The 18,305-nt window shown below is 39.4% G+C and overlaps 1 protein-coding gene across 1 annotated transcript; it reads right to left on the bottom strand.

Moving 5' to 3' along the window:
• Window positions 1-3,144: 3,144 nt before the first annotated feature.
• Window positions 3,145-9,685, bottom strand: tmem160 (transmembrane protein 160). The gene is made up of 4 exons (XM_072691677.1): window positions 9,381-9,685; window positions 8,334-8,358; window positions 7,634-7,726; window positions 3,145-6,190 (listed from the first exon to the last, which is right to left on the bottom strand). The coding sequence occupies exons 1-4, from the start codon at window positions 9,582-9,584 to the stop codon at window positions 5,889-5,891; spliced, it is 624 nt and encodes a 207-aa protein (XP_072547778.1). The 5' UTR covers window positions 9,585-9,685; the 3' UTR covers window positions 3,145-5,888.
• Window positions 9,686-18,305: the final 8,620 nt, after the last annotated feature.

Here is an 18,305-nt window from a genome sequence, read left to right as displayed (position 1 = left end):
TTGTGAGAGTGAACTATCAAGATGGGGGCATCTGTGGCCTAAAGGTCAGAGAAGCAGGCTTCGAAACAAAAGGGCACTGCTTTGATCCACCGCTGAGCAAGGCACACAACCTCCAACTGCTCTCTGGGTGTGTGTTCTCACTGCCCTAATGACTAGTGAGAGTGTGTGTTCACTGCCATAGACGGGTATATTGATGTGCAAGTGTTTTCCTGCATGTGTGTCTTACTGTGAAGAGTGTGTGAGCATGCTGTAATGCTGTGATTCCTACGTTGATGGTGAAATTTCGGCCTGTGCAGACATGGGTAAACACAAATGAAGCCTATTGCATGGGATGGAGGCTATCATAATTTAACCCACTGTATTGGTGCCAATGCAAACTGACCTAAGACCCATTGATACATTGAGCAGAAACAATATTGGTCATATTTATATCTTACAATGATTGTAGATGAGCATTTGGGCTTATTCAGTGATTTATAAAACATGAATTTGAAGATATAAACATGTGAAGATAAAGATAAGTTTGCAACCTGGTGGACAGGTCGGGTGTTTTTATAAATAATTTGGATGCAAAAACTCAATTAGCATGAAATGCAAGTATATTTTATAAATGAGGCTTCCAAATTTGGGAATCACAGTGGATTGCTATGCATATTTAGTGCTGTTTTTTGTGCTCCAGTAACACTCATGTCCATAACAGTCAAAAACACACCGAATGGGATCCGGCATGAACTGCCTGAAGTCTGAAGTGATAAACTACCTCAGTCTACTTTGTCAGCTCCTCCTCCAAATCCATCTGAAGAGCTTCCTGCCATAATCTGCATGCAGATTCCTGACTTGCAGCCCTTTAGCTTTGAAGATCTGCTCAGTTATAGCCGTGCCGGGGCTGCAGGCTCGAGACAAAAGGCGGACTGAGTGATTGAAACGCCAAGCGCGCGAGCCATGGCAAGCGGTGTTGTGTTGTTTCAAGGAACCCCAGGGAGGGGCTCTGACATTGAAGACGGGTTAAGTCCTGTTTTACATTCAAGTGGCAGGCCCCAGTTCATTAGTGTGAGGATCATTCCCTCTTGACGACTGGAGGAATTGCATACTAAAGAGGCAGAGTTGTTGGGGAGAAAAAGGCGAACGGCGCGTGCCTGTGTGTATGCATGCAATAGCTGAGTGGAAGTGACCTAAAGGCCTCTCCTTCAGAAAAGCCCCCAGAAATGGCCCTGAGATATGAGACCAACAACTGACAGTTGTCCTGATCAGTAAGGTGAAGACGGGTTATGGCTTCTGCCTCACGATGAGTTCTCGAAGCCTCTGAGCGAGCTTTTAAATGGACTCTTGATGAGACATGTTTGGGGTTTTAAGGGGGCTCGGGCTGTAGACCCTCTGCTTTTATGAACTCTGGTCAGGTACTGCTGGGAGTGTGAGGTCTGGTCAGTTTGTGTGTGTTTGGGCGCGGTGCCCTTTAGCCGTGTGGCGGCCCCCGCAGACACCCTGCATGTCAAACAGAGCTGCGCAGTCAGACACAGCCAAGGGAGGGGTGGAAAAGGAGAGAGAGGGAGAGAGAGAGATAGGCAGACCGGCTGTGGGCCCAGTGCTGCAGAGAGACACACCCAGAATCAGTAACGAACAAACTGCGCCAAAACACCAAAGAAGGAAGACTTACAGGAGTTTTAACATGGGAAAGAGCAGAGAGGAGCAGAAGGAGGTGGTTCTGACTCGTGCTTCATCTAACTCTTGGCAGCCACAATCTTCAGAGTTAGACATATGGTAACACTACACATCACGGTGTGTTGGATTGGGCAGTGGGTTCAGTAGATCTTTCACGCCGCATGTGAGCGATGAACTGGGGCCAGCTGAACAGTCCTGACCAAGAGCGATTAGACTGTGTCTTAGACTTCATTTTTTTCTGGCAGAACCACTTTGTCAGCCTTGAAAAATGAGCAGGCCTCTCAATTCTGTCACATTCATGACGGAACGAGGCCTCATGGGTGTGACAAGCTATACTAGATAAGATCTGCTGGGAAAGGAACGAAAAAATAGGAGTATTTGAGTTGTGAGATCCTCTAAAAATCATTCAAGTGCTCAAATAGTCTATTTCCAATATGATCCTCAAAATAGGGTCAAATAAGCTTTGAGCTGTTCTTTTAAACCAATGATCTGTTCAGTGCACCTTAACATCACACTTTTCTCACACATGAAAGGAGACAATCACTCTCACACCACTGGCTCTAAAGCTCTGTTTATGTACATATTCATAGCCTCATTATGTACAGTAAATAGCACTGAAGGTCAAGCATCAACAAACAGCCTATAATCTCATGGCAATCACAGAACACACCCCCCCCCCCCCAAAAAAAAAAAAAAAAATTATATATATATATATATATATATATATATATATATATATATATATATATATATAATAAAAATAAAAGAAAATACAATGTGGTAATTCTGAGATGTGCTAAGCCTGAGACCAAGTGGTTAAACAAGTAGAATCATGTGGGACAACTAATCAAAGGACCTTCCTGGGACAATCAGTCGTATCCTACAGATGATAAAAATACATACATACATACAAAAATAATAATAAAAAGGTCTTTTGGAGATTAAAAAAAAACTGAACTAGTGAAAACCATACATATTTCCACAACTGGAGAACCTGTTGAGTTTAATATAATTGATCTACTACTACACATTTAGGGCTGCAATGGAATGATTTTCATGGTATGATGACCGTTTCAGAAAATATCATGGGTGTACTATATCATAGTGTCCAGTATGTCACAATTCATTCTCTTGTTCTTCTTTATATTATGACTATCTAAAGGAATTAAAGTTGTTGTTTTTTTGTAGAACAAAATCTTTACTATAGCTACAGCTTGAAAATATGCATTAATAGACGTTTATGTAAAATGTATTCCTTTTGAAAATAAATACATAAGAAACTGAGCATGTGGTGAAGCTCATTTGAACCATTGATTATCCAGCTAATGATTATTTTCATTATCAGTTAATTCTGTTTTAAAAGAAACCTGTTAACTAACCTTTTACAGTTAAAAATCCATTTTTAAATGTAATGGTAATGTTAATAATGGTACATTTGAATGTTTTAGGCCAAAATGCTCTCAGAAACAAGGTTCCAACACAATCTTAACAGCAACACATTTATTGCAGACAGTTTTCATTGAGGAAACTTTTAAAGCTTTTTTTAATGCAGCATTTCACATTAAACCACTTTGAATGTCTTCTTGTTGACATCTTAATGATTAAATTATGTGGAGATTTTGAGAAATCAGTGTAATTCTTCTTTTGATAAGCAAAGAACCAATGGCCATGCAGAGCACTGAACAGTTTTACCCAGTGCAGTCTATGCCCTGAAGGTTTTTATCTGACTGAGCTGGTCTGGGCTTGATGCCAGTGAAGGGAAATCAAAACCACACATGTGGACAAACTCAAAATGTCAATTTCTATAGAATAATGTGCCACAGTTTCATTTTCTATTTCAATTCAAATCAATGGAAGGCTGGGTGAACAGATCATTGATGTTTGGTTTGCTGAACGACAGGGAATATACAGCTTCAACTGGGAGCAGCGAAAGAAGAGAAACGTAGCAAACGGCTCAGCACCGCACCTATTCTGAGTGATCTGTGCAATGTGCACTGAATAACAAAAACTCTGGCAAAACAAACCTCCTAAAGGCACTCTTAACAGAGTAAGCACACACAAGCCCACATCTACAGGCCGTGCATCCCTTTCAGACAATGCAGTTAATGTAGTCAGGCAAAAAGGTGCTCCAGAAGAATGTGCTGGTTTACTACTGTACTCTCACAGGCTCTCACACACACGTCCTTGTAGAATAAGACTGTCTGTTTTGGTAAAGAGTTGGGAATTGAGGGCAATCTGACAATTTAGGGTTTAGTTCAGGTGATAAATTCAGTTTTCAGATTCATTTAATTAAAAAACAAAGCTTCTAAAGGACTGTCAAACATCATATGAGAACAATCTAGATAAAACAGATTTGAATGAAATATGACAGATATGGATTTAGCCTAGTCTTTGACTAAATAGTCATGCCAACAACGCTTCATCTATTAATAAGATGCTTGGCTTGGGCTAAATCTGGGTCTGAGAAACTGGCCTATAACATCATCATGTGTTTAAAGCTATATTACTCAAGCTAATTTCTACTTATACCTCATATCTGACCAGTCCATATAAGTTAGGGGAACAATTAATCTCCACCTGAAATCCAGTTAAATTAGACAGATTTTTAAAGTGGCTTTTTTGAGGCGTACCTTCTGAACTCTGTCTGAGGCCATCATAAGGTTAAGAAAACATTTAGGAACTTGGATTTAAGGTCCAAATTTGAAGACCTCTGCTCTAGCTGCTTAATGTTGTACCCATGCACCAAGAGCCATTATTGCAGGTTGTTGATGAATGTAGAAGACTGGATTTAAAAAATGAACTTTCAGATAATCAAGCGAGCTTTGGATTGACACATGGTGCAGTGCTTCCCATGACATTACTGAAACCCGAATCTACACACTAATACAGAATGAATTCAATCTAAAAGAATTTAGAAGATGTAGGGGGGCGGGGGGCTGGGGATGTCATGTGTAGGATGCTGCACAACTTAATAAATTAGGCTGAAGAACTGTATGTTTTTAATGAACAAAAAGCCAGCATCAAATAAAGCATACTGGCAGACAGAAGACATTTAAAGGGACATCCCATTGTTTCTACACTTATTCACCGCTTTATATACTTATTGCCTAACTATTTCCCAACTACAAAAGCTGAAAAAGTAAAGAAAAATAAGAAATGAGGTTGAAAGGGAAAACCTGCAATTTCTAGTTTCATGTATTGCCAATTTTGCAATATTGATATCGTAAAAGGCTACAATAAGTAATTCACAAAAATGCTAACATCATAGAGACATTCTTGAGATCCAGTCAAATTGCAAATCAGTTTGCTCAAAATAATGCATGTATTTTAAATATTCATAAAGTCATTGTAGTACGTCCTACTGCAAGCCCATTATGTAGGAATTTATAGCTGCAATACAGAATTCTGTATATACATCTGTGCAGCCTTAGAGGGCCACTGTCCAGAAACAGACCAGTGGATTGATACAACTACAATAGGTTTTTACAGATTAGCTAAACCAGGGATGCTCAATCCTGGTTCTGGTTCTAGCCAAACCAGCTAATGAAGACCTTCAGGAGAATTGCAAATTAGAACCGGTGTGAACTATCCATGGTATCCGTGGTAGATCTACAAGGCCAGGGTTGTGCACCTGTGAACTACACTCTTAAAATGAACAGTGCTACAAAAGGTTCTTTGAGCAATGTCATAGAAGAACCACTTTTGGTATCATGAAGAATATTTGTAATAAAAAAAAAAATGTTTGAGTGTGAAGAGTGTGTATAAGAACTCCTTGAGTGATCTAATGGCATTGTTTGGATCTCTTACTGCACCTTCTTAAAATCTATAATTCCTCCTTTTCAGCACTACAACTACAGCAAAGTCTGAAACCGGAACAACAAAATAATGGAGTATCCCTTGACAAAGAAGTGAAGTCTTTAACCTACGCTTAAAAGAGCTCGTCATCTTTTGTACACATCCACAAATACACACACACACACACACACAAATTGTCAATGATCTTGATCCTCATGCACCAATGAAGACCATTTTATAGTTCAACAGACCCCTCTCCACGTATTCCTGTAACATTAACCAGCATAAGGATACTCTATTGCCACAGAAGTCATCTTTATCCCACTGATCTGAGAACAGTTTTGCATTTATGAGTAAGATCTAGGTACAGAAAGCTGGTCCTGGACCAGTGCTCCAACAGCACAGGAGCTTTCCCCTTCTCTCTTCTCTCTCCATTACTTCTCCTGGCCTCTCTCGTTCGTGTGGTGCCTGTCTTGGCGAGCCCTGCATTCCGCACACTCGCTGCCTTCTTCACCACCCTCCTCATCTTCATCCTCATCTCGGATTATCTCCACTTCGAGGCGGCCAATGTAGAGGGATACCGCACACAGCCAGAGGAGGCCGGCGAGGGACACCACAGTACACTGGAACAGTGCAGCCGGCAGAGTGAGAAGCATGATGTATCTATAAGCAGCCAAACTGGCCACGTAAGACATTCCTCCAAACGACACACACAATCCTCCGAGGATGAAAAAAGCTAAGGAAGAGAAGTAGTTTTGATATGAAAAATGTTAGTGATATGATGGTAATGGTAAAACAGATTTTTTTATTTATTTGTTTACATTGTAATTATGCATCTTAAATGATCACATTTATCAGTTAAGTAAGAATAAAACACCTGGAATAAATCAAAGTTATTTCTTAATATGTTTAATATGATTCTGCTATACAATTATTAACTAACTACAACATTCTCCTAAAATCTGTTGTTAAATGCACCAAATGAAAGTCTCCTGTGCCAAAGCAATCGCAATCAAAGAAAGAATATTGAATTAATTAAAAATATTTGTCCCTGAACAGTTGTCAGTGAACAGCTGCACTCAAAATGATTCATTTTCAAATTAATCAATTATTCAGAATCAACAAACCACCGCTATGCTTCACTGTGTTCTTTTAAGCGTATGCTTCATTTTCCTCCTCCAGACATACCGCTGATCCATACGCCCGAAAAGTTCCAGTTTTGTTTCATCACTCCACAGAACAGCATCCCAAAGTTTCTGTGGAGCGATACATTAAAACTGGAACTATACTATTTCAGACCACACCCTCAGCATGGTGATTTGGGAGAAGACCCAGGGATTTCTAAAGGAGTTCAGATAAAAAAAAAAAACTATATTGTTGCAGACATGTGAACGAGACAGATATGGTATTTATAGGATGTTAGATTGGGAGGAGGGGCTTCGGGCCTGTTTCTACTCCCAAATTTTGTTATTTAATAACATCACTTATTTAGTTCTATAGATCTGCAGTATGTCTGGAAGAGGAAGACTGACGCATACGCTGAAAAAAACACCCTGCCAGCTCTGTGATGCTCTGGGGCTGCTTTTCTTTCTCTGGCAATGGAAACCTACAGCATGTGGAGGGCAAGATGGATGGAAATTGCAAGAAAAAACGTCATGTCTCTTATGAGGAGGCTGAAGCTTGGGCATCATTGAACCTTCCAACGGGACAATAATCCCAAGCCTTCCTCAAAGTTCACCAAAGCTTGGTTTCAGAAGACGTCCTGAAAGATTCTGGAGTGGTCGTCACAGTCAACTGACTTGAATCCCATAGAAAATTGTTGGTGGGATTCAAAGAAGGCGGCTGCAGCACACAAACCCAAGAACATTAGCGAACTGGAGGCCACTGCCCATGAGGAACTGGCTAAAGTTCCCCCAGAAACACTGTCGGTAGCCGAGTGGTTTGCAGTGGGGGTCGAATAATTTTGAGTGCAGCTGTAAATACTTTACAAAAAGCCTGGTGCATGTTTGAATAAGGTATTTGGAAAACTCTGTGCAGGAATTAAGTATTATAAGTATAAAATAAGAATAAAATAAAGATATATTTCATTTATTTGATTTTATAAGAATATAAGTATAAAAAGTGAACATGAGGAATAGAAAGAAAGAGAAGAGAAGAATCGAAAGCAATCTTTCAGTACCATATCCTGCTTCTCTTCCCACGTCACTCTGTACATAGGCAATGACTCCAATCCCAGTAGCCAGTAACCCATTTCGGAACCATGACAGGAATCCTACAATAAGAACAAATACAAGGACTTTGATCATTCTCCTCTAATGATATTCAGAATATAACAACACTCATTAAAAAGTTTAAAGGGATCAAACACCAGGGCCAGCAGAGTTTGATGATTTCCCTCCTGAAAGATGCAAACTAAACCTGGCAATTAACCAATACGAAGGAAATGGTGAATTCTAAATTAGTTCCTACTCTTTCTAGAAAAACCTTTTCCCAGGACCTTTTTCATGAGTACCATACAGGACCATGTACACTCAGTTAATGTATTACAAGCCTTAGTGTACATTGGTTTTACACATAAACCTTTAAGCCTCGGTGCTTAAAATATTCAATTGTAAAGGGAGGCTCATTAGCTCAGCATATACAGAACCCACCAATATTTCCAGGACATGCACATGATAAAGTAATTATTACATATGTATTTCTATTATTATTATTATTATTATCCATCCCAATGAACTGAAAGCACAGACAAATCTTTTAACCACTCTAATCAAATTATAACCTTTCCTTTATGAACGGAGGTTAAAAAGAGACCATGCACATCCTGAACAAACTGAAATCTGAGGCTAATGCTCATTCTTAATGGAGAAACAGCTCACCGGTTTCATGGGATTTCCTCAGCATCTGTGGAGAAACATGATTGAGAGATTAGAACAGGGAAATATTCTTTTATTAATGTAATTTAATCCATCAGAGCAATACAGTGATGTACTGTTTGCGGTTTGGCTCTTCGGAGTTGGCTCTTTTAGCTGAATGATGGGAGCCAGCACACAATGAAGAACAGTGTTGGTGAATTAATACAAAACAAATGGGTAGATCTTATGTACGATGGAGCTGAGAATTCATCGTCCTCCTGTAGTTTTAGAATTGCATCCCTCTCCTGGATCACTGCCCCCTCGTTATACCCAAGGAGCTAAAACACAACATGTGAATATGTACATATGTGCACAAAGTTTGAGGAAACAAAATCTACTACTATTTACAGTGTGTTACAGCATAATACAATAATGTACCACAGTGCACAGATGCATGTATGCCATAGAGTAGAGCTTTGACCACAGTAAGAGGGAGGTTTGCAACGTCCCATTAAAGTATTAGAGACCACTGTGACAGATGAGCGTCACAGCTGGTTGGCTAGCTTTGACAGTCCTTCACGACCCTTCTTTTATATACACTAAATGGACAGAAGTATTGGGACACTTGCTCACTTTTGCCTCTACTGTCCAGGGAGATGTTTGTACTAGATTTGGAGCAGCACTGTGAGGATTTAAGGCGCAGATCCATAAGTAAGGTCAGGATGTTAGATGAACACCACCCCAACTCACCCCTAAAGTCTTGGCTGGAGCACCATCCATCATTCTAGAGAACACCGTTCCACTGCTCAATGCTGGGGGGCTTTGTACCCCTCCAGCCCATGTCTGGCATAAGGCATGATGCCAATAGGTTCATGTTTATCTGCTCTTGACTCCTATTTTATCCAGAGAGACTAGACAAGCTGTGTGTGCGTGCATTTGCACACCTGTGTCAACACTGGGTGAGGCTTAAAGCTGCTAAACGCATTCTTTGGAAGGGTGACATGAAGATGAGGGTGAGAGGGGTGAGAAGGTCAGCAGTATCAGTAGTGAGAGTGAGTGTAGTCCTCATACCAGCGCGTCCGCCCTGTCCAGATCAGTGAGCTCCTTCTGCTCGACTGCAGTTTTCCTCCACGCGCTCTTTTCCGCGAAACCCCGACAGGTCTCGCGCTGCAGGCGGCGCTCAGCGCGCACAGCACCGGGCCGCCTGGCGACCTGAACCAGAGGAGAGGCGAACCGACGCAGATACCGACACGACAACCAACACAGAGAAGCCATGGCTCCTCATAAAACACCAAACACGGCCTTCACACCTCTGAACTTTCCCCTCTGCGGAACGAGCGCTGAAAAGAGGCGGCCGATAGTCAGAGGATTCACCTGGAAATACTAACAGCGCCATCTGCAGTCCGTGGAGCTCGCCCTTACTCCTGCTGTCCTGCCATAATGGTCAGTGTTGTGGCTTGTTTTCCCTACAGATAAAAAAAAAAGACCATTTAATTTAATAAACCGCAAGATTTGTTTACTCCACCTTAAAATATTGGTATAATAAATATATTATATAATATATAATAAATATATTTGGTATAATAAATATACCAAAGGCAGGATTTACGCAGTATTTTACACCGGCGACGTTGCACACTGACACCGTGAATTTATATTTATTATTATTATTATTATTATTATTATTGTTGTTGTTATTATTATTGTTGTTGTTGTTGTTGTTGTTGTTATTATTATGATTGTTGTTGTTGTTGTTGTTATTATTATTATTATTGTTGTTGTTGTTATTATTATTATTATGATTATTATTATCATCATATTTTTCACATAATCTAAATCTGGCAGTGGTTCCTAACATTGTATCAAAAATGATGAAAGGGCCAATAAAAATGAACCACAAAAAAATGCAGTTTTACATTGACTTGTTGCGGTGTTTATTGTTCTGCATGTAGAAAACGTGACTTTTTATCTTAAAATAGTGCATTTTATTTACTTATTCCTTGATGTAACTCGATTAATAATTATTCATTAACAATAAATACTTTAATAAATAATAATTTTACTTTAATAAATAAATAATAATAAATTACTTTTTTCTAAATTTGACATTAAAAGTTGTTAAAATGTTGATAATACGGGAAATATACTAGATGTATGAATGAACTACCAAAATGTTTTCCCTTATTTTAATGAAAAATAACTTAAGTCTGTTAGTGCGACCCATTAGAGGACCAAAAGAAAAGGGGGACGTTTCATTAAATCATCCGGACACTGGCAGACTCGTCCACGAGGGGGCGCTGTTGTCGCATAAATTAAAGGCAAGCGGAGTCGCTTGACTGGATGAACCAGGCCGAAGGAAAAAACAACATTTCTGTGTGATTTCTATCTTTCTGTCGTCCTGTGTTCACATTTGTGTAAAATCACATGTATTTTAACATTCATCATTATTAGTTTTATTTGTGTAAGCTTTAAAAATGTGGTTATCATGATTTCCGGGGTCACCCAGGTCACATTCCATGCTTGCCTACTTTTGACCCTGTATGAAATAAATCATGCACAGATAAGTCACTGGTATGAGGTGTTACAGATGATAACGCTGTTTAAAGAGTCTTTGTGGTTATTTTCAGGCAAATAAATCGATAGAGAGAGAGAGGGAGCGAGAGAGAGAGAGAGAGAGAGAGAGAGAAAGAGAGAGAGAGAGAGAGCGAGAGAGAGAGCTTGTATGTTCTCTGTATACCTTTGTGTGTCTGTGCATGCATAGAAATGTGGACTTGTGTTGGCGTGCACACGTGTGTATGTGTGTGTGGGCCCTGTTTGTGCGGTCTTTCCTAGATAAGAGTGAGGCCTCTTCCTGCCTGACTGTGGGGCCCTTTGTCTCCGGCGGCTCCTCGGGGAACAGAGGCCACTACCCTGCACTACCTGATGGCTCCTTAGCGTGAGGAGCACAGAGAGGAAGCCAGCCAGTCTCGGGAAAGCAACAAATGTATGTGTGTGTGTGTGTGTGAGGCGTTTGTGAAGGAAAAGAGTAGTCTTTGATGTATAGAGCTGCTGAACTCTAGTCTAGCGCCACATTGTCACGCTATAGTAAGCTGACCAATCAGAGCACAGTTCCCAGACTTTTTTACACCTCAGGAACATGTTCATAAAGTCTTCAGTGGTTATGAATGTGCAGGTGACGTCATCTTACATTTCGGTAATACATCGAATAATTCTCATTTTGAGAATATTATGAGGCATTTCACTTGTTTGTCCAGCATTGATTCTTCTGCTAACAGGAGATTTCTCAGTCTTACATTAGATGTGATTACATTATAAGATATATATAAGATTATTTAAACAGAAACTTGAGAAGAAGAAACTTGAGGAACCTCAAACGAACTAGATGACAGTCATAAAGTGTCAGAAATCACATAATCAAATCTGTTTGAGATGACTTAACAACCTGATGATTTAGGTATGCAGTTTGCACAGTGCTAACAGGGGTCCAAACTTGTCTTGCCGAAGTGATTACATTGATCAGCCATAATGTTTAATACTAAGTAGGTTCTTTTTGTAACGCCACAATAAATCCGTCCATTCAAGGCATGGACCCCTCAAGACCTCTAAAAGTGTCCTATCGGATTGAACACCAAGACGTTAGCAGCAGATTTAAGTCCTTTAAGTCCTATATGTTGTGAGGTAGGGTCTCCGTGAGCATCAGTGAGCCTTTAGGGTCCATGACCCTGTCACTGGTTCACCGGTTGTTCTTTCTTGGAGAACTTTTTGGTAGGTCAAGGCCACTGTATACCAGAAAACCCTCACAAGACCTGCCTGGTGTTTTGAAAATGTCTTGTGGATATCACAGTTTGGTCATTGTTAAAGTGGCTCAGATTCTTACTCTTGACAAAACGCATCCCTTTCAAGAGTGGACTGTTCACCTGCTGGCTAATATATATCCACCCCTTGACAGATGCCACTGAAGATGAGGATAATAATTGTTGTTCACTTCACCTGTCAGTGTCAGTGGTACTAATGTTATGGCTGACTAGTGCATATTTGAAATTGGGGAAATTGTATACAGTTTAGGATTCTTAGGAGCATGTGTGTATATTGTGTCTATGTATGTGTAAGTGGTTAGGCTGCCATCAAGCAGACGATGAAGTAGACGGGAAAGTGTTAAAGGAACAGACGAAAGGAATATGGTGGTTGGGTGCTGGGGGGTCAGTAAGCGATCTGATCTCAAGAGATTTATTCTTGTCTTAAGAACAGTATGTGCCTGCACTGATGCGTTACATGGTGCTTACTTTCTTCTTCAGTTTCTCATGGTCTGATTACCCAAACGAGCCAACCAACATTAAAACCACCTGCCTAATTTTGTGTAAGTCCCCCTTATGTTGCCAAAACAGCTGAAGGTGTCCTGTGGTATATGGCACCAAGATGTCAGCGGCAGATCTTTTAAGTCCTGTAAGTTGTAAGGTGGGCCCTGCAAGGACTGGAGCTCATCCCACACATGCTCAATAGATTAGGATCTGGGGAATTTCAGAGGCTTCACTGTCTGCTACAGTGTTTAGGTAGGTGGTACATGCCAAGGTAACATACATGTAAATGCCAGGACCCAAGGTTTCCTAGCAGAACACTGTCCAGAGCATCACAGTGCCTCCGCAAGCTTCGCTAGCCTTTAGCTCCCCCATGTACATCAATGAGTCCTGGGTGCTCATGACCCGGTCACCCATGGTTGTATTGCCCTGGAGCATTTTGGTAGGTACTGACCACTGCATTCTGGAAACACCCCGCAACTATAAGTTCCTTGAGGAACATTTGGAGGTTCTTCAGTTTGAAACTGTTCAGGAACCTCTTAAGGTACTTTGAGGAACCTTTTAAGAAAAGGCTACTAGAAGAAAAAAGGTTCATTAAAGGTTCCTCAAAACACCAAGAGGTTCCCCCATAGTTTTAAACTGGAGAACCTCCTAAAGTTCTTCAATGATCTTATACTTTGAACAGTGCATATCCAAAACCTTGACAGGTGGCATTGTATCATGCTATTGCCTTATCAATGTTATTCACTTCACCAGTCATTAGTTTTAATATTAACTGATAATTAATATAAAACTGGTGTATTTCATCTTACTGTGGATTCCAAATTCTGTATATTTAAAAACTCCTATCACACAAAGTTACAATTCTCCAAAAAGCAACATGAAAGGTCTGAAAATACCATTTAGCTGAGTAAATCTTTAATATTTAGATATGAATTCAGATATTCAGATAGAATATGCTAAAGCATATTTGAAATTCTCCTGCTACTCTGTTTTAGTAATCACTCATACTCATAATCACATTAAAATAAATGCACAGGTTACCAGTATAATTGAGGACAGATTTTGAGGTCCTGGAACTTGTTTTTAAAGCTGTAAATGGCTGAGATGGTTGAGCACCTGCATACCTTACAGACTCTCAGCCTGTTTATAATCTAACACACAATCTCAGATCTGCAGATTCTGGTCTTCTGAAAATCCAGTGCTGTTTCTATGCTTCAACACTGTGGAACTCAGTGTTCCTCTGTTTACAAGATGATCAGTTTGATTCTTAAACCTTTTACAGCATTTAAATTTTTACAATTTTATTTAACTTTTATTTGTTTATTAAAGTTAGTTGTTTCTGCCTGTGTTATTAGTTGTCTTCATTTTAATTTGTTAATCTTGCTAACCAACCTTGCGTTTTGTTTTAAATGTAAGACTATGGGCAAAACCTTAATCCTTGAATTTAGGTGTTTCATTCAGTCCGATTCCCACAGGTGTATAAAATCAAGCACCTAACCATGCAGTCTGCATTTACACACATTATTGAAAGAATTGGTTCTATGTGGTTCTAAGGAGCTCACTGAATTCCAGCGTGGTGCATTAATACGATGCCACCGTTGCAACAAGTCTGTTGGTGAAATTTCCTCCCTCATCACTGTGAGTGTTGATGGTTGAATATCTGTTGGAGCTGCAAAGGGGGACCAACTTCATATTTATGCCAATGAGTTTAGAATGGGATGTCATTAAAAGATCATGCAGGTGAAATGTGTCGATGTCCCTATACTTTTGTCCATATTGTAAGTATAAACATAATTTTAGAATATTTGAAAGGCTAAGCATGTTTTTTGTTATCAGATTTGTTATTGATTCATAAGATTTGTTATTGTTAATTTTTTTTGTGCCTTTTCTAAAGACTAAATTGCTCAATAAATCTTCCAAATTATCAATAGATTCCAAAATTACTAATATAATCGTTTTCACCATATTTTCCTTAATCTGCTGTAGATTTGCTAATGTGCATCAGATCCGTTCTCTGTAGGACTGTTCTTTAGCCTGTGCGTTCACCCAGCATTATTGTGCTTATGTGTTCCAGAGCTGACTGACAGTTAAAAGCTGGGAAAGTACCTAGAGAGAGGTGAGGAAGCCAGCACACACACATATATACACACATATACATACAGTGAGGGAGAGGAATGACCAGCAGGTTTCCACTCAGTCTGCGCTCAAACCAGATAAGGAAAGGCACTTCCTGTTTGTTGACACATTCCAGGACCTTCAATCTCCTGCAAGTGTGCTACCTCTAAGACAAGCGTTCTCCCTCCAAGAACTACATAACATGTACCAAAAGTCCAACCCCCCACCTAATGAATAAATTCAGTTGCATGAAGGTGAATTAAAGTAAAGAAATTTTCACAGGCAAAATAATGAGGCTCTTTGAAGCAACCACACATGAGCCTAAGGACACCACGCCCAATGGCAAGCGTCGGCTAGAAGGGTATAAAGCCCCCCAGTGTTGAGCTGTAGAGCAGTGGAACTGGTTCTCTGGAGTGATGGAGCGCAACCCAATACCTTTGAGGTGAGTTGGTGTGGTGTTTGTGATCCAGAATTAATCATCAACCAATGCACTTACACATACACGACAAAAGTATTGGGACACCTGTTCATGCATTGTCTCTTCTAAAATCAAGGGATCAAGGGTATTAAAAATGAGTTTATGCTACTTTTGTTGGAATAGCTGTCTGCTGTTTTGGAGCATTGCTGTGAGGATTTGATTGCATTCAGCGAAAAGAGCGTTAGTGAGGTCAGGATGTTGGATTATTCCCTTCCCTCCTCATCTCCAACTTTCCAAATTATTCCAAAATTATTGGATGGAGCACCATCCATCATTCCAGAGAACACAGTTCCACTGCTCCACAGCTCAGTGCTGGGTGGCTTTGTACAGGAACTAGACAAGCTGTGAGTATGCATTTGCACATTTGTGTCAGTAATGGGTGTAAAGTTCATTAGAAGGGGTGTCCACAAACATTTAGACATATAGTGTATTTGTGATTTCTGCACTAACACACCTGATTTGACTCATGGTAAGGCATTTATAAGCTGAGACAGATGGTTTTAAGCACAGAAAACGACATTTACAGTGCATTCGTTTTTGGAACGCATTGCTTTATCAATTTGGCTAGCAAGAAGCAGAGTGCTACAAGAATTAGTGTTGGCATTGGGATGGGAAGGTTTTTCAAGCTTAAATGTCGTTATTAGTAAAGTATCTTTATTACATTCCCTTTGAGAAAAATCAAAAGCACTTTTTAAGAAATTCAAATTCAGCTTAATTTTCATTTATTTGTTTAGTTGTGTTTTGACAGTGGGCAAGTCTGTAAAGTACAGTTCAATGGCTGACAGATTAGGCCTTGCACCTACCACAATAAAGTCAATGTGCTGTGTGCCGACTTTAATACACTCACCAAGCATTTTATTAGGAATACGTGTTCACCTACTCATTAATTCAGTTACTACCAGAGAATGGCCAAACTGGTTGGAGCTGGCAGAAAGACTACAGTAACTCAGGTAACCACTCTGGATAACTGTGGTAAGCAGAAAAACGTAGCCTAGTTTCACAGAGCTACCCAGATGATAGGGTCAGAATTTGGCACCAACAGCATGAATCCATGGACAAAACCTGCCTTGTGTTCACAGTCCTGGCAGATAGAGGTAGTGTAATGGTGTGAAGAAGGTTTTCTTGGCACACTTTGCAAAAGAAATCCAGTGCACTGGATATTGTGGTGGAATTGACATTGGAAGATGCCTCTCTGCCCTGCTCGACTGCTCAACTCCAGCTTCAAATGGACACTGGCTTAACAGCATGGTCCTGGGGGAGTCTGTCAGGGGATGTTAACACATGGTTACTTTGGACTGGGTGGTTAGACCAGCTCGAGTTCAAATGACAGCAGGCTGGTCAGATAAAAGGGCAGAACCTCTGACAGACAGAATCCCTGAGGCAAGAGAGCCAGGGAGAAGGCAGTGAGCTTTCCTTCTCTTTCTGATTCTTTGCACTTTTTATCTACCTATCAGGTGCTATGCAGGTGGCATTTATACATGGTAGCTGCCTCATTTACAATGTACAGTATTTTCTATAGCCTTATTACGTTATTCATAATTCAGCTGCAACATGTAACTAAAGTAATCGTATTGTTAATAAATGTTTCTTTAACCCTCCTGTAGTGTTCATTTAATGTTAAATCGTTTTGTGTTCCCTGTCAAAATGACCCCCTCCCCCCATTATAGCTAATTATAAATCCATAATAATACATATATTATCACATAATGTCATGGTAGATATTTAATCAACTTAGGTTTTTGTGAATACTACAACTTTCAAACTTCTATTTGCTGTTTATGGCCTGTAGGCCTCATTGGCCTGAGCTCATTCAATTTGTTTTTGATTAAAAAGATAATTATATACTACTTTCATTTTTTTACTGCTTTTTTTTTTTTTACCAAATATTCATATTGTGCCGTTTAGATTACATTTAGTTATTTTTTTAGTAGTCACACAAAACATTTTATGTTGCCCATCAAAATTGAAGAGATTCATAAATATATTTACTCTCAATGACCAGTTGTATTTGACCAGAAACACCAAGGGTACACAAAGGTTAAATATAAAACACTTAAAATATAATAATAATAATACGAAAAATTATAATAATCATTACCTGGTGTAAGCCATGAAAGCTCATGATAATCAGGAATTATATATATATATATATATATATATATATATATATATATATTGTTGATCTATATTTTATATAAACTGTTTTCTTTAAAAAGATTGGATTAACAGATTTCTGCCTCTTAAATATAGCAACCCAATATCTTTCCAGACAATGTTCTGACAGGCCTTCAGTGCGTTTCTCACCTTTAGTCTTCTGTTAAGTTCAGGAAATTGACACTTGGTCAAGTTCAGGTCAGGTGATTTATTTGACCGGTTAAGGATTTTGCATTTTGGCCCTAAGGCCCTAAGAATTAGTTGCTCTAGGTGTATTATTTCAGGTTCTACTGTCAAGTGAAATTTATGGACGAAGGTGCTTTTGTATAATTCGGAAATCAGCAAACATTTGGTCACAGAATCAGCCCCCCCCTCCCCCCTCACTCTTCCTATCATTCTGGTATAGGTTCATCATTCATAAAATCTAATATATATATTTCTTTTCTTATAGATATTGTTTTTTTGTTTGTTTGTTACAGTCTAGACTCCAGGAGCAAATAACATCTCTACCATTAAATTTAGACCATTGGCCACCTCTCTTGTGCATCAATGCACTGCTGACCAACAAACAACGGAGAGTCCTGTATATAACTTAATATACAATAAGTTACTGTATATAATGAATATTTTCTAAATACATACATAAATACAATTTAACCTTTGGTTCTGACTGTCCAAATACTTACAGACTGCAGTCAAGCTTTAAGGATTTTTGAATATTGATCAGAAATGGTCGTCAGTAGCCAAAAATAAACAACAACCCCCCTGAGGCTTTTGTGCAGAAGCCAAACTAACGAACGTGAACTGAAGCCAAACAACAAACAGACAAACTACAAACTACTTTATCATCATTTAACACAATAAACTAAAATGACGTACCACCATAAAACACACAAAATAGAAAGTGTAGAAAAATCAGAGAGCTTTTAATTAAATAATGCAAAACTGAGA

This window comes from Salminus brasiliensis, chromosome 11, assembly GCF_030463535.1.
Source record: "Salminus brasiliensis chromosome 11, fSalBra1.hap2, whole genome shotgun sequence".
Classification (NCBI taxonomy): Eukaryota; Metazoa; Chordata; class Actinopteri; order Characiformes; family Bryconidae; genus Salminus; species Salminus brasiliensis.
This window is presented reverse-complemented; position numbering and strand designations above follow the sequence as displayed.